Raw genomic sequence first — 25,526 nt, forward strand, 5'->3', positions numbered from 1 at the left:
AATAAAACGATACACTGAGATTGAAAGCTCTCTGACAAAACCTCAAAACCACGAATTGCCAGGAAGTGCTTTTGCACTTAGCCCACATAAAATGAGAACATAACTGGCCGTAAAATCTCTTTGGAATAGCATTAATCCAGGATGATAAATTGCCAGAATGCTGATGCATTTATTATTTATCCCTCAGAGAAAGAAAGCTTGTTTAGGCTGAACCATTAATCCACATCAATAATAATAAAGTACTTCCAAAACTCTCGTCATCAAGATTTGAGGTTATTTTGACATTATTTGGCCTCCAACTCTCTTTAAATCTGCAATCTGAAATTCTATACCTGAAACTTGAACCTGGGTCTCCTGCATGAGGAACCACATTCCTCTGGCTCAAACTAGAGGCAATCCCTGCATGGCTTTAGGGAGATACTTGCACTAATCTTAACCCTTCAAGCCAAATGACGTCATGATGACGTTATTATGATGATAACATCCTCCGGTGACTCCGGTGACGTTCAGAACTCGTCCAGATCACAGCCCGTATGGGGATGATCTTGACGTCATTACCAGGATATCATATGGACTTGTCCCCTTCACTGTGGGCCCCCCATGAATGTTCTTCATAGGGGGAGGGGGTTTAACACATTTTGACTGGGAATGCATTATTATGCATTATTTTGTGCGTTATCTATTGAAAAATAGCAGATATACAAGCTCACAGCGCGGCACCGAGTGAAAATCGTGAACATTTTGTGCAAGTCTTTGAATTATTTTAAATCCTTGTAAGGTTTTTTGACAAACCTATGTTTCTATGTCAGTGGTGCTCAAACCTTTTCACGTGAAGGACCAAATGTATTTGGCCACGGACCCCCATCTCAGAATATTTAGTTCCAGGGTCCCCCCAGAAGCAAAATTTGAGTTACAAAAGCTCGAGCTTGTAGATCTGCTATTTTTCAATAGCTAAAGTATATAATATAATTAAGGCCTCTCCACCGTGGGCCCTAGTAACTCAGTCCCACTTTCCCCAGTGACGCCCCTGACTCTAGCTCAGTGGGTCAAGACTCTGGTCTTTATACTGCTGGCTCTCTAATCATGTCCTATTATCTGATGATGTCCTCTCCGCCGGCAGATCCCCAACGTAGCGGTCATCGTGACAGACGGCCGCCCCCAGGACCGCGTGGCGGAGGTGGCGGCCGAGGCCAGGGAGAAGGGCATCGAGATCTTCGCCGTGGGCGTGGCCCGAGCCGACATGGCGTCGCTGAGAGCCATGGCGTCGCCGCCCTTCGAGGACCACGTCTTCCTGGTGGAGCGCTTTGATCTCATCCACCAGTTTGGTCTGCAGTTCCAGGACAAGCTCTGTGGTAAGCCCTTTCTTTAAAAAGTTTTAGATTGTTTTAGACAACCAGCTTCTTGGGGTTTGAGTCCCAGATTGTAATATTGTGTGTGGGTTCAAGTCCCATAACTATGTTGACTAACTGCCCTACAAAGGCAGAGTGCAGTAACTACGTACAAGAATTTCACTAAAGAATGGGTTTAAAAGTGTTACAGCTGATCAGCCAAATGAGATAAAGGCATTTAAGTGATATTAAACTGATTGTACATCTTTTCTTGAGCCAATTGTTCTTCCCCCAATATCATGAAGGCTAATTTGACCTTTGGGCGACACAAATAAGTCGGTGTGTCCGAAAACGTAGTTACTGCACTCTACCTTTGTGGTAGTGTGGCTTTGAGTCTCATAGTCAACACTTTATTTCTCATGGCTCATCGTGCAAAGCACTTTGAAATGCATTTGTGTATTGTGTTCAGTTCAATGGTTTTGTTGGCTTTACAGTCAGCCTAGAGTGGCAATACAGAATCACAAGCTCTGTTGTAAATATGGAAATTGAACTGTGACTCTTTCTTTGGTTAAGACGGGAAGTGCTGAGTTAGATTTGACTCACTAGTATGGCCTGCTATTCCACGGAAAATGTCTGTGGTGGTGAGCTTTTAGATTCCTTATGTGTCTGGCATATATTAAGCATATAATGTCCATTACAGTTATGTAAACCCTCAGTATGAAACCAGAGAAAATCAACACACCTCGCCCCACCGCAGCTTTGCTAAACCCAGCATAAAATAGGAATACATCTGGATTTAAGTCTCCAACCGAACCGTCTAGGTGGGATTTGCAGCCTGTGCCACAGGCTACATCAGTAGGCCTAATATCCTGCATGTAATTAACCTTCAAAGACCTGGAACGCACCCGAGTCACGTTAGATTTTAATCACTTTAACCATTATTTTATACTTTAGCTATTGAAAAATACAAGCTCACAACGCTGCAAGCTTGTAGATCTACTATTTTTGAATCGTGAAAACGTGTGCAAGTCTTTGAATATCTTTGACCCGAGCTTTGACCCGACTTCTAAATCCTTCCTCTAAATCAGCTGTTCTCAAACTTTTTCATGTCAAGGAACCCCAAAGTTGCAGGAATTTGGCCACGGACCCCCATCTCAAAATATGTTGTGCCAGGGTCCTGGCACAAATCATGATTTTTCAAAAATAGCAGATCTACAAGCTCGCAGATGTGAGCTTGTACGGTAGATCTGCTATTTTTCAATAGCTAAAGCAATAATTAAATAATTCTAGGCCTAAATAGCTTAAACACATCACATGTGTTGTAGACACAATAGAAATATGCAGCGTGGCCCTTGAGCCTCATAGAACGTAATACCTTCTCAAACGTGCCTCTGTAAACTATTTAAAGAGCTGATACTTCCTAATACTGATATTATTGTTTTCATTACTGGACTGTTGCCCTCGTGGTAATCTGAACTTTATCCTTTTTGTTGGAATACAAAAACAAACGTTATTAAAGGGACTTATCAGCCTGCACGATGGCCATATGCCATCCCTCTCTCTCTCTCTCTCTCTCTCTCTCTCTCTCTCTCTCTCTCTCTCTCTCTCGCACGCACGCACGCACGCACGCACGCACGCACGCACGCACGCACGCACGCACGCACGCACGCACGCACGCACGCACGCACACACACACACACACACACACACACACACACACACACACACACACACACACACACACACACAGTCATTTTTAACCCTAACCCTAACCCTAACCCTAACCCTTAACCTAACCCCTAAACACCTTGTGGGGACATATTAATTTGTCCCCACAAGGTTTTTTCCTCCGATTGTACTATCTTTGTGGGGACATGAGGTCCCCACAAAGATAGTATTGCAAGCCCACACACACACACACACACACACACACACACACACACACACACACACACACACACACACACACACACACACACACACTCTTCTTGCCTTGATGTGCAATTCCGTTTATGTATCAAAGTTGCTTGCTTGTTTTGTCTCATAGTCAAAATAAGCCTATAACCACCCTAGCATGAAAATAATCATTTTCAAATGTTTGATGCTGACCGCTGAAGAGAAACAAAATGAGTTGTCTACTTTACGATCTGGGGTCATGGTCACAAACATGTATGTATCTCATATGACATTGAATGACAGACAGATAGAACACAGTACTATGCATAGGATATCTTCAATAGCAAAAGGGGAAAAAACTGTCATAAAAAAGAAAAATAAAAGAAAGAAGAAAATAAATAAATAAAAGATATTTACAGTGGAAAAGGGGAGGTAAGTATGGATCACCAAGGCGTTCCTAAGGTGTTCTACTAAGCCCAATTGTATTTTGATGTCAGCCATTCATTTAGGTTAGTGTTGAGTTTGGGTAGCGAGTCGAGATCTTTAATGACTTTTGGTAATGATGATGATGATGGCGATGATGTGGTCTTCTGCCCAGGCGTGGACCTGTGTCTGGAGTCAGACCACGGCTGTGAGCACATCTGTGAGAGTTCCCCAGGCTCGTACCACTGCCTCTGTCTGCCTGGATACACCCTCAATGAGGACCAGAAGACCTGCACAGGTATAACACCAACCACACTGTGTTACAAATACAACTAGTAAGACGCCTCAGGGCGACAATCGGGCACGGTCGCTTGCCATGTCTGGCCAGTGATGTATATCGGACCAGTTACCCATTTATAGAGACCTCTGGTACCCATAGATATTCACAGATATGGGCTTAGTATTGATGACATCAGGGATATCCATACATGGGCATAAAAGGGATTTGGTTCCCCTGGCATCACAGGGATATCCATATATGGGCATAAAGGGGATTTGGTTCCCCTGGCATCACAGGGATCTCCATATCTCCATATATGGGCATAAAAGGGATTTGGTTCCCCTGACATCACAGAGATGTCAGAGCGTGATGTCAGAGCGTGAGAGCCAGCGTGATGTCAGAGCGGCAAACCCATAGACATGATGTGCCGGACATGATGTGCACGGACATGATGTGCCGTTTCTCATAGTAAACTGCGACCTTTGGTCGCAATCACACATCAGTCACACAGATTATTATTAGGCTACTTGTCAATTCATTCCATTAACACTACAGAAAAAGGTAATAGTGAAATAAGTGTTGTGGTGGTCATAGCTGAATGGGTATGAGAGGCCACCTTGGAAACAGAAGGTCCCTGTTTCCATAAGTTTAGGCATAGGGGATGGGGAGCCGCGCAAGAGAGTTCCCATTTACGCCTTGAATTATTTAATGCTTTAACTATTGATAAAATAGCAGATCTACAAACTTATATTGACATTTTCCGCATGTGTGTTGCAGCCATCGACCTGTGTGCTCAAGGAAAGCATAACTGTGACCAAATCTGCATCAGCTCGCCTGGTGCGTTTACCTGTGACTGCAACAAAGGCTACTTACTCAACCAAGACATGAAGACCTGCTCAAGTTAGTCGCATGCACACACGCACGCACACACACAATCATCATCATCACCACATTCACATGCATTCTTTTGTCTTTGCGCACACACTTAGTGCGTTTGATTCTTTGCTCATCGTGCTTGGCTTTAACCTCATGCTCCAAAGTACTCCACGCTGCCCTAATGCTTTCAGCGACAGCTTTGTTTGTGACAGAAATTCACAATTGTTGGAAAAAAATGTCATTTTTCCCAAACTTTGCGTTTGCATTTAACAGAATACAAAACAACGCTCCCCCTGAGTTGTTTTTAAACCCCACATCCTCAGTGTCCATTTATCTATTTGTAACTCTGAGAGAGTATGTGACTCCAGGGACGTGCTGGGCCCCTGATTCAGCCCGGGAAAAAGAGTTGGAGAGGCCCTCATGTTTTATTTATTTTTTTTGTTATATTTGTCGGGTGGAAACCTTATATGTCCAAAACCATTTGTTTTGTATTTATCATTTTAAAAATGATTTAAAGTAGTGAAAACAGCCGATCTACAAGCACACAACGCCTCGCGGTGTGAGGCGTTGTGTGCTTGTAGATCTGCTGTTTTCACTACTTTTATGCAACAGCCTTGTATGATGAAGCAGGGCTTTGCTTTGTGAAAAGATGTATACATTTGAAACTTGGAGATACAAGGTTTCTGCCCGACAGTGACGATTTACTTTGTTGGTCGCACAGCCCCCAAAATGGAACGAAGGCCGACATTTTATTTTTAATTTTTTCCTAATGGCCGGCCTGGACCGGCCAGGAATGAACCGGCCGTTCGGGAGTTGTCCCGCTTTTCCCAATGGCCAGCACGTCCCTGTGCGACTCTAATACTGCGTTCACACTGGCAGATACAAATCAATGCCCAGGATATTTGTAGTTTTGTACCAGAAGTTGAAACCAGGTCAACTTTTTCAGTATCTTTGTAGCTGTTGTAGCTTTCGTAAGCACCTACAAACGGCGGATGTATCTCGGTAATAAGGCTGGGCAATATATTGAAAATGTATCGATATCGAGGTATCAACATGCAAGGTATACATATTGACAAAGACGGCTTGAAACGAGGTATTGGTGTAGGGGTTAAATTACACACTATGCAGGCAAAAAAAGCAGTCCATCTGTAACCAGGTGTGGTTATTTCAATAAAACCTACCTAACCCTATGTGTAATGTGCAGTGTGCATGCATGGATATGCTATTCATTATCTGGGTTAGGCAGGCAGTGGACCTAAAGCAGAAAAACATTAAAAACTATATAATGCAATTGTTTTTATAATATCGTGAGTAATATCGATATTGAGGTATTCAACAACGTTATCGAATATCGAAGGTTTTCCTAATATCGCCCAGCCTTACTTGGTACAGTATCTTAATGTTGCCATGGCTATCCATTGAAAAAGAACAGTAGTCTCTATCTTGGTGGCTTAAATTATACCTTGGTAATATCTTGGTAGTTAAATTGACACTGAGGATTTGACCCTACACACACACACACACACACACACACACACACACACACACACACACACACACACACTCACACACACCCCCTTCGGCTTCTCTTTCTTGCCTCTGCTGCTTACTGGCCCCGCTGCTTCTCTCCTCCTCCTCCTCAGTGATCGACTACTGTTCGTTTGGGAACCACAGTTGTGATCATGAGTGTGTGAGCGTGCTCAATGGCTACCACTGTCGCTGTAGCGAGGGATACAGGCTCCTGGAGAACGGAAAGACCTGCCAGCGTGAGTAGAGTGTCCTACGTGACTACACACACTGTGAACGCTGATCCTTGTTTACCTCAACATGTGCCTGCATGAGAGTGCACACACACGCGCACACATTTAGCAAAATTGCCCCTATTGTCCAGTTTCCCCGAGGAGACCCGAGCATAACCTCATAGTGTAACCCATAAGCATATTGCTACTTAAAGGAGTAGTTCACCCCCAAAATGATCTTTTTTTTCTATTGATTGCTCACACCATAGAGACTTGAGTTCAATAATATTTTTTTGTATTTGTTGCATTCCTAAGACAAAAATAAAAATTACTATAGTAAATGTACCCCCATTGATTCCAGATGGGGACACCAATGCATTTGGGTCCTCATCAAGAAACAATGGGGGTACATTTGTAATCAAATTATTGTCATAGGAATTCGACAAAAAAACAATAAATATCATTGATCTCAAGTCTCCATGGCGTGAGTAATCAATAGGAAAAAAAAGTCATTTTGGGGGTGAACTACTCCTTTAGGCAATAGTGTGTGTAGTGTACGCAATGACAACTAATAATATGATAACACATTCATGAAAAAAAAGAAAGAAAAAAAATTGCTTAAGTAGCAATATGCTGGCTCCACTCTATGCTATGAGAGCTGCTGGACTCTGCTGGGGAACTGGACAACAGGGGCAATTAGCCAGCTATGCCCCTCCCGAAAAAGCTTTTGTCCAATGCTAGCTTAGCAACCGGCAGCTTGCCAAGGCTGTTGCCAAGGCAAACCTTGGCAAGCAGGAAGTTATTCTAAGCTAGCATTGGACAACAGCTTTTTGGGAGGAGCTACTGGCTAATTCTGCTAAATAGATCCCATGGACAGTCATTTGGGATCAAAGTAGGAAAAAGAGCCTAAGTTATTTAAGTTATCCGGAGTTGTTCTCTATAGCAATCTCACATGCACAGGCGAGCACGCAAGCATGCAGGCAGCATGTTTTGCCCCCTGACCCAAGCATGTACCAGACCTGTACACGTGTCTGTTTGCATCTGCTGCAAACAGAATGTGGGAATCCTGTTGACAGCAACATTTTACTTGCGGGTAATTTACAAACCCAACAAGTAAGCCAAATGTTCGGTGTTGGCCTTTTTGAAGCTGTGGCATACCAAGACACAGGTGTAACACCATGTAATCTAGCAGAGCGTTTAACCCACATACCACGGAGGGTTTACGTAACAAAATAAACAGCATTCTTCTGAAGAATTCACGTTAAAGTGGCTATGGGTTCGTCCAAGCTCAGCGCTTTTCAAACACCTGTTTTACCATGTGCCTCAGTATACAGATGGTCATTTAGAGATTATAAATGATGGCTGTTACTTTTTGTGTGTTTGTGTGTCACAATGAAGCAACACGGTTTATTTTGACTGGAATCATGGCCCAGATATTCTTTAGGGAATTACGTTGAGAATAACTGTGTTGTCTGTCAATTGTACAATGTCAGTTATCTGTATGTGATATGCTTAAATAGTGTTGTGTTTTTGTCCCTGTCCAGTATGTACTGTTTGTACCCAAAGAACATACAATTCAGACATAAAAAAGAAAAAAAAGAAAAACCCCACACACATTCACTTAAAGGACCATACCGGTGTCATTGTCATGTCATTTCATGCCTTGTGTAAAATACAAAACACACACACGCACGCACGCATGCACGCACACGTGCACGCACACACACAAGCACACACACACACACACACACACACACACACACACACACACACACACACACACACACACACACACACACACACACACACACACACACAAACAACAACACCAACAACAATAATATATAGGCCTATATATATTAAATAAATAATGAAATAATACAAAAGTCCGGTGATATCCTTGCTCTTTTTTGTTAATTCACCTCAAAAATTAAACATGTTGCTGTTTACTGGACATTCGGAAGAAAAGTCAAGCCAAATCACTCCAAATCTCAGAAAATGGAATCCTCGAAAATCAAACAAAACTACTGCATGCTTTGGAAAATGATTGAATGAGTGAATCGTAGTCAGGCTAATAATTGTCAGACCACCGGCATGATCCTGTAAATCCACATTCATAGAGGAACATACACAAGAAACCATGATGCAAATACTTAAATGCACGCACGCATGCACGCACGCACGCGCGCGCACACACACACACACACACACACACAGACACACACACACACGCACGCACGCACGCACGCACGCACACACACACACGCACACATGTACTGTACATGACATTGTTAGTAGCTAGTAGTTTTAACCTGTGTGTGTGTGTGTGTGTGTTGTTTAGCCATAGACCTGTGTGCTGAGGGGAAGCATGACTGTGCACAAATCTGTCTCCCCGAGCCGGGTGTCTTCACCTGCGACTGCAACGAAGGATACAGACTCAACGAAGACAAGAAGACCTGCACACGTTAGTCGGGCCGTTTACATTTTCTCCAAAGTCATTAAAACGTTACCGCACTTTAGTTTAATAATAAGTCAATGTAAATGTAAGTCAAACTAAACCTCAGTGTGCCCCGGTTAATAAATTATGAATTTCATTCATAAAAAGACATGGTTTTCAAACTGTACTGAAATGAATGGAAAACAATATTGGTTTCCTGGGAAATCTAACAAACTACTACAAACTTTGCAAAATGACCAGCAACAATGTCAAGTGTACCATGAATGGTAGTCAGGCTAGACATACCGTACATATATACACAGGTTAGGTGTGCATATACAGTACACACACAAACCGGTCGTTATCAGCAGTATTAACATGGGTGTATGTGTGTATGTTGTTTAGCCATAGACCTGTGTGCGGAGGAGAAGCATGACTGTCAACAAATCTGTCTCCCCGAACCGGGAGTCTTCACCTGCGACTGCAACGAAGGATACAGACTCAACGAGGACAAGAAGACGTGCGCACGTTAGTCTATAGTCGTTAAAACATTACCACACTTTATGTGAAGGATTGAATCAATGTCTTTTCTCCAGGGATTATTTTCTGCTGTGATTTTAACCAAGAGTAACTGAACAGTCATATTCTGCGTATTGGATTACCTGTCTCAAGCAAGTTTCAAGTCTTTGCAAGTTCATTTCCAAACGGCACTGAAAAACGAATGGAAAACAATGGTTTGCTGGAAAATCTTACAAGCTTCATTCTTTGGAAAATGGCCAGCTGCAATGTCAAGTGTATAAGGAATTGTAGTCAGGTTAAACATCCGAGATGGTCACTCGAGACTTGAACGTGAGACTCGACTTGGACTCAAGTCACAAATGTAATAACTTAAGACTACTTGGATTCAACTGGGACTTCAATGCCAATTACTTGTGACTTGAGTCCTCTCTTTTTTCCCCAAATCTCTTCGATTTTAAGCAGACAGAAAGGGCAGCAGACCCTACAAAGATCAGTGACATCTTTTCAAACTACTATTCTGGTTGATATGTTCAATATACAAGACTGGGATGGACCCAATCCAACAGATATCTTAGTAGAACTATATCGTTGGTTGGGGAAGACCATGTTGCTGGTCTTCAAGCACCACTAACTGTCCTTGAAATTCCTGAGGCAATTCAATCTTTACAAGGTGGCAACTCTCCAGGGCATGATGATTACACCACAGAGGTTTTATAAAACATTTGTTGATGTTTTGTCTCCAATTGTTATTGAGTCGACTTCATTGATCCTTGATGCCTTATTGATCCTGATCAGCCCTAGCTTTGTCAAATGGATTCTTTTGTACACATCTCCCGTGGCTTCAGTTAATGTTAATTGAGCCCTCTCTTGACTTGAGACGTCAGTCTTTTAAAGTCACTTGATACCTTCCAACAAGCTTAGGACTTGTTTGGGACTTGAAACAAAACAATTAGGACTTGGACTTGACCCGGGACTTGGGCGCAAAGACTTGAGACTTACTTATACTTGCAAAACAGTGACTTTGTCCCACCTCTTGTGTGCATATGAATATATGAGAACACACATTATCAGCCGTATTTACCTGTATGTGTGTATGTTGTTTAGCCATAGACCTGTGTGCAGAAGAGAAGCATGATTGTCAACAAATCTGTCTCCCCGAGCCGGGTGTCTTCACCTGCGACTGCAACGAAGGATACAGACTCAACGAAGACAAGAAGACCTGCACACGTTAGTTGCGCCGTCACACAAAACATACAAAATCACGCACACATAAACACACACATATTCTCTGTCTTTTGCGTTGCATAAAGGGGACTTTATGGACACTTTATGCACATTGCATAAAGGGGATTTTATGCAATAAACACGAGTGCAATCAATTCAAAGACACGCTCATAATGACTGCTGTGATGTGTGTGTTGTTCAGCCATAGACCTGTGTGCGGAGGAGAAACATGATTGTCAACAAATCTGTCTCCCCGAACCGGGAGTCTTCACCTGCGACTGCAACGAAGGATACAGACTCAACGAAGACAAGAAGACCTGCACACGTTAGTCATTTCTTCCAAAGTCATCAAGACGTTACTGTGCTTAGTTTTTCCAGGGATTATTTTCAGTTTAATCTCTGCTTTTGAAATGCGTTCAAACAACAATGATGTGTCTTTGTCCTCCGTGTTGGATTACCTGTCTCAAGCAAGTTTCAAGTCTCTGCAAGTTGATTTTCAAACTGTACTGAAATGAATTGGATCCAATGGTTTCCTGGAAAATCTAACAAATTAGGCCTACTTTGGAAAATGGCTCAAAGTAATGACAAGTGTTCAATGAATTGTGTGAGGTGTGGAAACGAGACTCAGACTTGAGACTCGACTTGGAATCAAGTCACAGATTTTATGACTTTATACTTGATCAGCTCAAAAGAATACCTGAACTCGACATTGACTTACACTTGACTTGGGCCCTTTCTTGACTTAAGATTTACAGTCTTAAATGATACCTTCCAACAAGCTTAGAACTTATTTGAGACTTGAAACTAAAGGTTTAGAACTTGGACTTGACTTGAGACTTGTCAGCCTTAACTTGGGACTTGATTTGGGACTTAGCTATCTTGACCGGAGACTTGACTCGGGAATCGAGAGCAAAGACTTAGTACTTGTTCTTCCAAAACAGTGATGTGTCTCACCTCTGGCATCCACACACTAACAGGACGTCATCAGCAGTATTAACCTGTGTGTGTGTGTATGTGTGTATGTTGTTTAGCCATAGACCTGTGTGCGGAGGAGAAGCATGACTGTCAACAAATCTGTCTCCCCGAACCGGGAGTCTTCACTTGCGACTGCAACGAAGGATACAGACTCAACGAAGACAAGAAGACCTGCACACGTTAGTCATTTCCTCCAAAGTCATCAAGAAGTTACTGCGCTTAGTTCTCCAGGGATCATTTTCTGTTCAATCTGTGCTTTTGAAATGCGTTCAAACAACGATGACGTCACTTTGACCTGCGTGTTGGATTAACTGTCTCAAGCAAGTTTCAAGTCTCTGCAAGTTGATTTTCAAACTGTACTGAAATGAATTGGATCCATGGTTTCCTGGAAAATCTAACAAACTAGGCTTACTTTGGAAAATGGCCCAAAGTAATGACAAGTGTTCAATGAATTGTGCGAGGTGTGGAATCGAGACTCAGACTTGAGACTCGACTTGGCATCAAGTCACAGATTTTATGACTTTATACTTGATCAGCTCAAAAGAATACCTGAACTCGACATTGACTAACACTTCACTTGGGCCCTCTCTTGACTTAAGATTTACAGTCTTAAATGATACCTTTCAACAAGCTTAGGACTTATTTGAGACTTGAAACTAAAGGTTTAGAACGAACTTGGACTTTACTTGAGACTTGTCAGTCTTGACTTGGGATTAACTTGGGGCTTGATTTGGGACTTGGCTATCTTGACTTGAGACTTGACTCGGGAATCGTGAGCAAACTACTAATTGTACTTGCAAAACAGTGACTATGTCCCAATTCTGGCATCCACACACAAACAGGACATTATCAGCTGTATTAACCTATGTGTGTGTGTGTGTATGTGTGTATGTTGTTTAGCCATAGACCTGTGTGCGGAGGAGAAGCATGATTGTCAACAAATCTGTCTCCCCGAACCGGGAGTCTTCACCTGCGACTGCAACGAAGGATACAGACTCAACGAAGACAAGAAGACCTGCACACGTTAGTCATATCTTCCAAAGTCATCAAGACTTTACTGCGCTTAGTTTCTCCAGGGATCATTTTCAGTTTAATCTCTGATTTTGAAATGCGTTCAAACAACGATGATGTGACTTTTTCTTCCTTGTTGGATTACCTATCTCAAGCAAGTTTCAAGTCTCTGCAAGTAGATTTTCAAACCGTACTGAAATGAATTGGATCCAATGGTTTCCTGGGAAATCTAACAAACTAGGCCTACTGCATACTTTGGAAAATGGCCAGAAGTAATGACAAGTGTACGATGAATTGTGTGAGGCGTAGAATCGAGACTCAGACTTGAGACTTGACTTGGAATCAAGTCACAAATGTTATGACTTTATACTTGATCAGATCAAAAGAATAACTGGACTCGACATTGACTTCACTTGAATTTACTTGAGCCCACTCTTAACTTAAGAGTTACAGTCTTTTCAAGTCAAATGATACCTTCCAACAGGCTTAGGACTTATTTGAGATGTGAAACTAAAAGTTTGAGATTTGTCAGTCTTAACTTGGGACTTGATTTGGGACTTGGCTATCTTGACTTGAGACTTGACTCAGGAATCGAAAGCAAAGACGTATTACTTGTACTTAAAAAAACAGTGATTTGCAATTATGTGAGGTGTGGAATCGAGACTCAGACTTGAGACTCAACTTGGAATCAAGTCACAAATTGTATGACTTCATCAGATCAAAAGAATACCTGAACTCGACATTGACTTCACTTGGGCCTCTCTTGACTTAAGATTTACAGTCTTAAATGATACCTTCCAACAAGCTTAGGACGTATTTGAGGCTTGAAACTAAAGGTTTAGAACTTGAACTTTACTTGAGACTTGTCAGCCTTAACTTGGGACTTGATTTGGGACTTAGCTATCTTGACCGGAGACTTGACTCGGGAATCGAGAGCAAAGACTTAGTACTTGTTCTTGCAAAACAGTCACTATGCCTCACCTCTGGCATCCACACTAACAGGACATCATCAGCAGTATTAACATGTGTGTGTGTGTATGTTGTTTAGCCATTGACCTCTGTGCGGAGGAGAAGCATGACTGTCACCAAATCTGTCTCCCCGAACCGGGAGTTTTCACCTGTGACTGCAACGAAGGATACAGACTCAAAGGAGACAAGAAGACCTGCACACGTTAGTCATTTCCTCCAAAGTCATCAAGACGTTACTGCGCTTAGTTTTCCAGGGATCATTTTCTGTTCAATCTGTGCTTTTGAAATGCGTTCAAACAACGATGATGTCACTTTGACCTGCGTGTTGGATTAACTGTCTCAAGCAAGTTTCAAGTCTCTGCAAGTTGATTTTCAAACTGTACTGAAATTAATTGGATCCATGGTTTCCTGGAAAATCTAACAAACTAGGCCTACTTTGGAAAATGGCCCAAAGTAATGATAAGTGTTCAATGAATTGTGTGAGGTGTGGAATCGAGACTCAGACTTGAGACTTGACTTGGAATCAAGTCACAAATTTGATGACTTTATACTTATCAGCTCAAAATAATAACTGGACTTGAAATTGATTTCACTTGACTTGACTTGAGCCCTCTCAAATGATACCTTCCAACAAGCTTAGGACTTATTTGAGACTTGAAACTAAAGGTTTAGAACTTGAACTTTACTTGAGACTTGTCAGCCTTAACTTGGGACTTGATTTGGGGCTTAGCTATCTTGACCGGAGACTTGACTCAGGAATCGAGAGCAAAGACTTAGTACTTGTTCTTGCAAAACAGTGACTATGTCTCACCTCTGGCATCCACACACTAACAGGACGTCATCAGCAGTATTAACCTGTGTGTGTGTATGTGTGTATGTTGTTTAGCCATAAACCTGTGTGTGGAGGAGAAGCATGACTGTCAACAAGTCTGTCTCCCCGAACCGGGAGTCTTCACCTGCGACTGCAACGAAGGATACAGACTCAACGAAGACAAGAAGACGTGCACACGTTAGTCATTTCCTCCAAAGTCATCAAGATGTTACTGCGCTTAGTTCTCCAGGAATCATTTTCTGTTCAATCTTTGCTTTTTAAATGCGTTCAAACAACGAGGATGTCACTTTGACCTGCGTGTTGGATTAACTGTCTCAAGCAAGTTTCAAGTCTCTGCAAGTTGATTTTCAAACTGTACTGAAATGAATTGGATCCATGGTTTCCTGAAAAATCTAACAAACTAGGCCTACTTTGGAAAATGGCCCAAAGTAATGACAAGTCTTCAATGAATTGTGTGAGGTGTGGAATCGAGACTCAGACTTGAGACTTGACTTGGAATCAAGTCACAAATTTGATGACTTGATCAGATCAAAAGAATACCTGAACTCGACGTTGACTTCACTTGGGCCTCTCTTGACTTAAGATTTACAGTCTTAAATGATACTTTCCAACAAGCTTTGGACTTATTTGAGACTTGAAACTAAAGGTTTAGAACTTGAACTTTACTTGAGACTTGTCAGTCTTAACTTGCGACTTGATTTGGGACTTAGCTATCTTGACCGGAGACTTGACTCGGGAATCGAGAGCAAAGACGTATTACTTGTTCTTGCAAAACAGTGACTATGTCTCACCTCTGGCATCCACACACTAACAGGACGTCATCAGCAGTATTAACCTGTGTGTGTATGTGTGTATGTTGTTTAGCCATAGACCTGTGTGCGGAGGAGAAGCATGACTGTCAGCAAATCTGTCTCCCCGAACCGGGAGTCTTCACCTGCGCCTGCAACGAAGGATACAGACTCAATGAAGACAAGAAGACCTGCACACGTTAGTCATTTCCTCCAAAGTCATCAAGATGTTACTGCGCTTAGTTCTCCAGGGATCATTGAGACTAAGTCTTTTTGACCTGCGTGTTGGATTAACTGTCTCAAGCAAGTTTCAAGTCTCTGCAAGTTGATTTTCAAACTGTACTGAAATGAATTGGATCCATGGTTTCCTGGAAAATCTAACAAACTAGGCCTACTTTGGAAAATGGCCCAAAGTAATGACAAGTGTTCAATGAATTGTGTGAGGTGTAGAATCGAGACTCAGACTTGAGACTTGACTTGGTATCAAGTCACAAATGTTATGACATTATACTTATCAGCTAAAAATAATAACTGGACTAGAAATGTACTTCACTTGACTTGACTTGAGCCCTCTCTTGACTTAAGAGTTACAGTCTTTTAACACATGGGCTGCTAAGGTTTATAACATTTCTAGCTGTTGCTGCTGCCACCATTCACTTACGCTTTATTTTGAAGTGCCTCGGAAGCATCGTGCGTGTGCACGTGGGTGTCCGCTGACGATTGAGGAAGATAATCCCTTTGTTTACAAAAGCTCGCGAAACTATAATCCAAACGGGAGCAGACCATCGCGGTAAAGTGTCGCCGTGAAAACAATCAGATCTCTGCTTCCCTGGCGTCCTTTTCATCTGATTCAGAGATAAAGCCCTTCTTATGTTTCAAAGTAGAATGTAAAGCAATGTAAGCTGCCTCCACCATTTTCTACCTCTCTGTCTCACTGCCTGTGTCTGCTGCGGGGTGACATAATGGACTCGGGTCATTCAGAGGGCAGCCAGCAGCGTGTACAGTTAACCCTATGTTGCCTCGTCTGTCAACGAGATAACTCCTTTTGGCAGGGGGACACCTAGTGGCCTTAACTCGTCACTGAACGAGTTTGGCTCCCAAGTTGTTAAAGTCAAATGATACCTTCCAACAAGCTTAGGACTTATTTGAGACTTGAAACTAAAAGTTTGGGACTTGGACTTTCCTTGAGATTTGTCAGTCTTAACTTGGGACTTGATTTGGGACTTGGCTATCTTGACTTGAGACTTGACTCAGAAATCGAAAGCAAAGACTTATTACTTGCCAAACAGTGATTTGCAATTTGTGTGAGGTGTGGAATCAAGACTCGGACTTGAGACTTGACTTGGAATCAAGTCACAAATTTTACGACTTGATCAGATCAAAAGAATACCTGAACTCGACGTTGACTTCACTTGGGCCTCTCTTGACTTAAGATGTACAGTCTTAAATAATACCTTCCAACAGGCTTGGGACTTATTTGAGACTTGAAACTAAAGGTTTAGAAATTGAACTTTACTTGAGACTTGTCAGTCTTAACTTGGGACTTGATTTGGGACTTAGCTATCTTGACCGGAGACTTGACTCAGGAATCGAGAGCAAAGACTTATTACTTGTTCTTGCAAAACAGTGACTATGTCCCACCGCTGGCATCCACACACTAACAGGACGTCATCAGCAGTATTAACCTGTGTGTGTGTATGTTGTTTAGCCATAGACCTGTGTGCGGAGGAGAAGCATGACTGTCAACACATCTGTCTCCCCGAACCGGGAGTCTTCACCTGCGACTGCAACGAAGGATACAGACTCAACGAAGACAAGAAGACCTGCACGCGTTAGTCATTTCCCCTTAAGTCATCAAGACGTTACTGCGCTTAGTTCTCCAGGGATCATTTTCTGTTCAATCTGTGCTTTTGAAATGCGTTCAAACAACGATGACGTCACTTTGACCTGCGTGTTGGATTAACTGTCTCAAGAAAGTTTCAAGTCTCTGCAAGTTGATTTTCAAACTGTACTGAAATGAATTGGATCCATGGTTTCCTGGAAAATCTAACAAACTAGGCCTACTTTGCAAAATGGCCCAAAGTAATGACAAGTGTTCAGTGAATTGTGTGAGGTGTGGAATCGAGACTCAGACTTGAGACTTGACTTGGAATAAGTCACAAATGTTATGACTTTATACTTATGAGCTCAAAATAATAACTGGACTCGAAATTGACTTCACTTGACTTGACTTGAGCCCTCTCTTGACTTAAGAGTTACAGTCTTTTCAAGTCAAATGATACCTTCCAACAAACGTAGGACTTATTTGAGACTTGAAACTAAAAGTTTGGGACTTGGACTTTCCTTGAGATTTGTCAGTCTTAACTTGGGACTTGATTTGGGTCTTGGCTATCTTGACATGAGACTTGACTCAGGAATCGAAAGCAAAGACTTATTACTTGTAATTGCAAAACAGTGATTTGCAATTGTGTGAGGTGTGGAATCAAGACTCGGACTTGAGACTTGACTTGGAATCAAGTCACAAATTTGATGACTTGATCAGATCAAAAGAATACCTGAACTCGATGTTGACTTCACTTGGGCCTCTCTTGACTTAAAATTTACAGTCTTAAATGATACCTTCCAACAAGCTTAGGACTTATTTGAGACTTGAAACTAAAGGTTTAGAAATTGAACTTTACTTGAGACTTGTCAGTCTTAACTTGCGACTTGATTTGGGACTTAGCTATCTTGACCGGAGACTTGACTTGGGAATCGAGAGCAAAGACGTATTCTTCTTTCTTGCAAAACAGTGACTATGTCTCACCTCTGGCATCCACACACTAACAGGACGCTATCAGCAGTATTAACCTGTGTGTGTGTGTGTGTATGTGTGTATGTTGTTTAGCCATAGACCTGTGTGCGGAGGAGAAGCATGACTGTCAACAAATCTGTCTCCCCGAACCGGGAGTCTTCACCTGCGAGTGCAACGAAGGATACAGACTCAACGAAGACAAGAAGACCTGCACACGTTAGTCATTTCCTCCAAAGTCATCAAGACGTTACTGCGCTTAGTTCTCCAGGGATCATTTTCTGTTCAATCTGTGCTTTTCAAATGCGTTCAAACAACGATGACGTCACTTTGGCCTGCGTGTTGGATTAACTGTCTCAAGCAAGTTTCAAGTCTCTGCAAGTTGATTTTCAAACTGTACTGAAATGAATTGGATCCATGGTTTCCTGGAAAATCTAACAAACTAGGCCTGCTTTGGAAAATGGCCCAAAGTAATGACAAGTGTTCAATGAATTGTGCGAGGTGTGGAATCGAGACTCAGACTTGAGACTTGACTTGGAATCAAATCACAAATGTTTTGATTTTATACTTATCAGCTCAAAATAATAACTGGACTTGAAATTGACTTCACTTGACTTCACTTGAGTCCTCTCTTGACTTAAGAGTTAGTCTTTTCAAGTCAAATGATACCTTCCAACAAGCTTAGGACTTATTTTAGACTTGAAACTAAAGGTTTGGGACGTGGACTTTCCTTGATATTTGTCAGTCTTAACTTGGGACTTGATTTCGGACTTGGCTATCTTGACTTGAGACTTGACTCAGGAATCGAAAGCAAAGACTTATTACTTGTACATGCAAAACAGTGATTTGCAATTGTGTGAGGTGTGGAATCAAGACTCGGACTTGAGACTTGACTTGGAATCAAGTCACAAATTTGATGACTTGATCAGATCAAAAGAATACCTGAACTCGATGTTGACTTCACTTGGGCCTCTCTTGACTTAAGATTTACAGTCTTAAATGATACCTTCCAACAAGCTTAGGACTTATTTGAGACTTGAAACTAAAGTTTTAGAAATTGAACTTTACTTGAGACTTGTCAGTCTTAACTTGCGAATTGATTTGGGACTTAGCTATCTTGACCGGAGACTTGACTTGGGAATCGAGAGCAAAGACGTATTACTCTTTCTTGCAAAACAGTGACTATGTGTCACCTCTGGCATCCACACACTAACAGGACGCCATCAGCAGTATTAACCTGTGTGTGTGTATGTGTGTATGTTGTTTAGCCATAGACCTGTGTGCGGAGGAGAAGCATGACTGTCAACAAATCTGTCTCCCCGAACCGGGAGTCTTCACCTGCGAGTGCAACGAAGGATACAGACTCAACGAAGACAAGAAGACCTGCACACGTTAGTCATTTCCTCCAAAGTCATCAAGACGTTACTGCGCTTAGTTCTCCAGGGATCATTTTCTGTTCAATCTGTGCTTTTGAAATGCGTTCAAACGATGACGTCACTTTGACCTGCGTGTTGGATTAACTGTCTCAAGCAAGTTTCAAGTCTCTGCAAGTTGATTTTCAAACTGTACTGAAATGAATTGGATCCATTGTTTCAAGTTGATTTTCAAACTGTACTGAAATGAATTGGATCCATTGTTTCCTGGAAAATCTAACAAACTAGGCCTACTTTGGAAAATGGCCCAAAGTAATGACAAGTGTTCAATGAATTGTGTGAGGTGTGGAATAGAGACTCAGACTTGAGACTTGACTTGGAATCAAGTCACAAATGTTATGACTTCATATTTATCAGCTCAAAATAATAACTGGACTCGAAATTGACTTCACTTGACTTGTCTTGAGCCTTCTCTTGACTTAAGAGTTACAGTCTTTTCAAGTCAAATGATACCTTCCAACAAGCTTAGGACTTATTTGAGACTTGAAACTAAAAGTTTGGGACTTGTACTTTCCTTGAGATTTGTCAGTCTTAACTTGGGACTTTATTTGGGACTTGGCTATCTTGACATGAGACTTGACTCAGGAATCGAAAGCAAAGACTTATTACTTGCCAAACAGTGATTTGCAATTGTGTGAGGTGTGGAATCAAGACTCGGACTTGAGACTTGACTTGGAATCAAGTCACAAATTGTATGACTTGATCAAATCAAAAGAATACCTGAACTCGACGTTGACTAGGGATGGGTATCGTTTGGATTTTTACGATTCCGGTTCCGGTTCTGCTTATCGGTTCCGGTTCCTAACGGTTCCTATTTCGGTTCCAAAATGGTTCGGTTTTTACACAAAAACATAATTTTTTTATTTAATTTTAATGTTTAATTTACAGTTTTAATGAATCATTTAAAACATATTGTTTAATTGAATTTTAATGTTTAATTTACAGTTTTAATGAATCATTCAAATTAAATCATATTTCAATGTCTTTTGGGATACTCTTATTCTGAAGAGATTAAGAAGTCGACCACCGCATGGAAGTCTTACTGCCTTAATAAATCTGGAAGTCTTATTGCTGCTAGCGCAACATATCTTATTCTGAAGAGATCGGCTACCGGAAGTGTTAGATTTGCCAGCTTAGATTTGACAAAAGAACACAACTCGACGAGCGAGCGAGTGAGTGAGAGACGCAGTCGGACTCGCAGACATGCAGTGTCGCACGGGAGTCCGCATTCACACAAGCGCTGTTGCCGTACAGTCTTTCAGATGAATCCCACGCTGTCATAAATGTTTCGTCTCCAACTCACGTCTTTCTGTGTGGCTATCCAGGGCTCAGCTGTGGCCTACTGGTGGCTGGGCTGCTAACGTTGCTAGCATCGCTAACGCTGCCAATCAGTGGCAACGCGTCCCCCGATTGTGTGTGTGTTTGTGTGTCTGTGTGTGTTTGGAGGAATACAAGTTGAAACGTAACTCACATTAGTTTAGCCTCGGGAACCGGGGACAGGTCCTGACAGATAGTCAAGGGATATATAAAATGTAATCATGAAGCCTTTTTTTGAACGGATAGCACGTCTTTTTTTAATGGTGCGTCTAGGAACCGATAAGCAGTACCGAAAGTAAATATTCTTTTTGGGTACCCAGGAACCGTCATGTCCTTATCGGTTCTGTCCCGGTACCGAATTTCGGTACCCATCCCTAACGTTGACTTCACTCTCTTAACTTAAGATTTACAGTCTTAAATGATACCTTCCAACAGGCTTAGGACTTATTTCTGACTTATATTCTAACTTGAACTTTACTTGAGACTTGTCAGTCTTAACTTGCGACTTGATTTGGGACTTAGCTATCTTGACCGGAGACTCGGGACTCGGGAATCGAGAGCAGACATATTACTTGTTCTTGCAAAACAGTGACTATTGTTCACCTCTGGCATCCACACACTAACAGGACTTCATCAGCAGTATTAACCTGTGTGTGTGTTTGTGTGTATGTTGTTTAGCCATAGACCTGTGTGCGGAGGAGAAGCATGACTGTCAACAAATCTGTCTCCCCGAACCGGGAGTCTTCACCTGCGACTGCAACGAAGGATATAGACTCAACGAAGACAAGAAAACCTGCACACGTTAGTCATTTCCTCCAAAGTCATCAAGACGTTACTGCGCTTAATTCTCCAGGGATCATTTTCTGTTCAATCTGTGCTTTTGAAATGCGTTCAAACAACGATGACGTCACTTTCACCTGCGTGTTGGATTAACTGGCTCAAGCAAGTTTCAAGTCTCTGCAAGTTGATTTTCAAACTGTACTGAAATGAATTGGATCCATGGTTTCCTGGAAAATCGAACAAACTAGGCCTACTTTGGAAAATGGCCCAAAGTAATGACAAGTGTTCAATGAATTGTGTGAGGTGTGGAATCGAGACTCAGACTTGAGACTTGACTTGGAATAAGTCACAAATGTTATGACTTTATACTTATCAGCTCAAAATAATAACTGGACTCGAAATTGACTTCACTTGACCTGACTTGAGCCCTCTCTTGACTTAAGATTTACCGTCTTTTTAAGTCAGATTATACCTTCAAACAAGTTTAGGACTTATTTGAGATTTGAAACTAAAAGTTTGGGACTTGGACTTTCCTTGAGATTTGTCAGTCTTAACTTGGGACTTGATTTGGGACTTGGCTATCTTGACTTGAGACTTCACTCAGGAATCGAAACCAAGACATATTACTTGTACTTAAAAACAAACTTTGATTTGCAATTGTGTGAGGTGTTAAATCGAGTCTCGGACTTGAGACTCGACTTGGCATCAAGTCACACATTTTATGACTTGATCAGATCAAAAGAATACCTGAACTCGACATTGACTTCACTTGGGCCTCTCTTGACTTAAGATGTACAGTCTTAAAAGCTTCCAAAAAGCTTAGGACTTATTTGAGACTTGAAACTAAAGGTTTAGAACTTGAACTTTACTTGAGAGTTGTCAGTCTTAACTTGGGACTTGATTTGGGACTTGGCTATCTTGACTGGAGACTTGACTTGGAATCAAGAGCAAAGACATATTACTTGTTCTTGCAAAACAGTGACTATGTCTCACCTCTGGCATCCACACACTAACAGGACGCTATCAGCAGTATTAACCTGTGTGTGTGTTTGTGTGTATGTTGTTTAGCCATAGACCTGTGTGCGGAGGAGAAGCATGACTGTCAACAAATCTGTCTCCCCGAACCGGGAGTCTTCACCTGCGACTGCAACGAAGGATATAGACTCAACGAAGACAAGAAAACCTGCACACGTTAGTCATTTCCTCCAAAGTCATCAAGACGTTACTGCGCTTAGTTCTCCAGGGATCATTTTCTGTTCAATCTGTGCTTTTGAAATGCGTTCAAACAACGATGACGTCACTTTCACCTGCGTGTTGGATTAACTGGCTCAAGCAAGTTTCAAGTCTCTGCAAGTTGATTTTCAAACTGTACTGAAATGAATTGGATCCATGGTTTCCTGGAAAATCGAACAAACTAGGCCTACTTTGGAAAATGGCCCAAAGTAATGACAAGTGTTCAATGAATTGTGTGAGGTGTGGAATCGAGACTCCGACTTGAGACTTGACTTGGAATCAAGTCACAAATGTTATGACTTTATACTTATCAGCTCAAAATAATAACTGGACTCGACATTGACTTCAATTGACTTGAGCCCTCTCTTGACTTAAGAGTTACAGTCTTTTCAAGTCAAATGATACCTTCCAACAAGCTTAGGACTTATTTGACTATGGCTATCTTGACTTGAGACTTGACTCGGGAACTGAAAGCAAAGACTTATTACTTGTACTTGCAAAACAGTGATTTGCACTTGTTTGAGGTGTGGAATCAAGTCACACATTTTATGACTTGATCAGATCAAAAGAATATATGAACTCGACGTTGACTTCACTTGGGCCCTATCTTGACTTAAAGTTGTACCATGTAACTTTTTTTATAAAACAAATCTTAAAATTGTCCTAACTGTTAAATCGCAAAAGTTTTAGAACACCCACTCCGTTATTTTCAGCTTCTGAAGCCTTCTCTTTATATGTTTTCTATGATCCTGGCCGTGGACCGGATTTCGCGCCAAAATGACGTAATCTGCATCATCTGTATACGTTGTGTATACGTTGCCCAATCACATCGCCGATCATGCACACATGGTACACTACCGGCCAATCACAGCGCATCTTGAAGTGGGGTCGCCATATTTGTAGTCGCCCGTGTGTCTCTTTACTCAAAAGGTAATCTCGCCTACCAGGCAGGGTGAAGTAGTCCGTTTCTCCGGAATGCCTGAACGCACAGGAACCAGGGACCCCTCTAAAGATAGCTCTCGGCGTTGTGGAGGCAGACGCGGGGGTGTGAAGGTACGAAAAACGGGCGAAAGACGCGAACGCGACCGCGGTTTGCTATAGGGCTACTGACCACTAGTTGAGCATCTTACACAGTATAGCTTTAAGATTTACAATCTTAAATGATACCTTCCAACAAGCTTAGGACTTTTTTGAGACTTGAAACTAAATGTTTAGAACTTGGACTTTACTTGAAACTTGTCAGTTTTGACTTGGGACTTGACTTGGGACTTGATTTAGGACTTGATTTGGGACTTGCCTATCTTGACTTGAGATTTGCCTCGGAAAATTGAGAGCAAAGAATTATTATTTGAACTTGCAAAACACCTTGTCCCACCTCTGACACACAAACAGGACGTCATCAGCAGTATTAACCTGTGTGTGTATGTGTGTATGTTGTTTAGCCATAGACCTTTGTGCGGAGGAGAAGCATGACTGTCAACAAATCTGTCTCCCCGAACCGGGAGTCTTCACCTGCGACTGCAACGAAGGATACAGACTCAACGAAGACAAGAAGACCTGCACACGTTAGTTCGGCCGTCATACTAATTACACACACTAACACTTAACGACGCTTTACTCTTGTCTTTCCTGCATTGCATTAAGGCGACGTGTATATTGTATAACCAGGGCGTCGACATGTACTACTGCGCACACACTCGAGCGCAATCAAAGACACGATCATAATGACTGCTGTGATGTGTGTGTTGTTCAGCCATAGACCTGTGTGCTGAGGGCAAACATGACTGTGCACAAATCTGTCTTCCCGAACCGGGAGTCTTCACCTGCGACTGCAACGAAGGATACAGACTCAACGAAGACAGCAAGACCTGCGCACGTTAGTCGGAGCCGTTTACATTTTCTCCCAAGTTGATAAAACGTTACTGCTCTTATAGGTGAATAAGACCTGCAAGACTAAATAAACTTCATTGCGCGGTTAATACAATATCAATTTTTTTTGTTCTAAATGCATTCAAACAAGGATAACATTATTATAAGTCATAAACACTCACCTGAATCGTTTCGTCAATGGTGGCTAAATCTCCCTGCATTGTTAAATAAAATCTGTATGTTCTCCAGGGTTTATCTTTGGCTCAATTTGTGCTTTTGAAATTAAATATACACCAATAAAATAAAACAACCAGAAGTAACAGCAGATTCAAATTTGCATGCTGTATTCAAGGTTATACTGTAGTTAACATAAAGTAAAATTAAGCCTAAAACTAGTTTAAAAAACATTTAACTTTAATAAAAATAAAAACTAGACACTAGAAAAAGAACTAAAACTATATGATACACTTGGCCTGCAAAACTAGCTAAAACCATGTAAAAAAATGTTGAGAGTGGGTGTGGATTTTGTGTTTGGATTTCACAGTACCTACTATGCTGAACCCCTTACAAACAACGAATGAATGAATAAATGCATATCATAAATACATAAATACATGAATACATAAATACTATAACTAATACCGAAACAAATACAAACTAAACCGAAACTAAACAAATTCATATTAAAAGCATACTATGTAACTTTACTCTGTGTTTGCATGTGTCTTTTTAGCCATCATATTCCCCTACACCAGCGGTAGTCGGCCACTGGAGTCGTGTGGTGGTGCTGTAACACATTGCCCTCT

General features: G+C 41.7%; 1 protein-coding gene across 1 annotated transcript in view; it reads left to right on the forward strand.

Annotated features, from left to right (window-relative positions):
- The window catches only part of matn4 (matrilin 4), a gene marked incomplete at its 3' end in the record, with an annotated part of 48,235 nt that overhangs the window by 11,894 nt on the left and 10,815 nt on the right, over positions 1-25,526 (forward strand). Inside the window, exons 5-13 of the mRNA XM_080727281.1 lie at positions 1,121-1,352; positions 3,823-3,945; positions 17,006-17,128; positions 18,185-18,307; positions 19,357-19,479; positions 21,517-21,639; positions 22,687-22,809; positions 24,294-24,416; positions 24,605-24,727. Coding sequence (XP_080583407.1) covers positions 1,121-1,352; positions 3,823-3,945; positions 17,006-17,128; positions 18,185-18,307; positions 19,357-19,479; positions 21,517-21,639; positions 22,687-22,809; positions 24,294-24,416; positions 24,605-24,727 — 1,216 coding nt within the window. The remainder of the gene's footprint in view (positions 1-1,120; positions 1,353-3,822; positions 3,946-17,005; positions 17,129-18,184; positions 18,308-19,356; positions 19,480-21,516; positions 21,640-22,686; positions 22,810-24,293; positions 24,417-24,604; positions 24,728-25,526) is intronic.

This window comes from Nannobrachium achirus (genome assembly GCF_963921795.1).
Source record: "Nannobrachium achirus genome assembly, chromosome: 6".
Lineage (NCBI taxonomy): Eukaryota > Metazoa > Chordata > Actinopteri > Myctophiformes > Myctophidae > Nannobrachium > Nannobrachium achirus.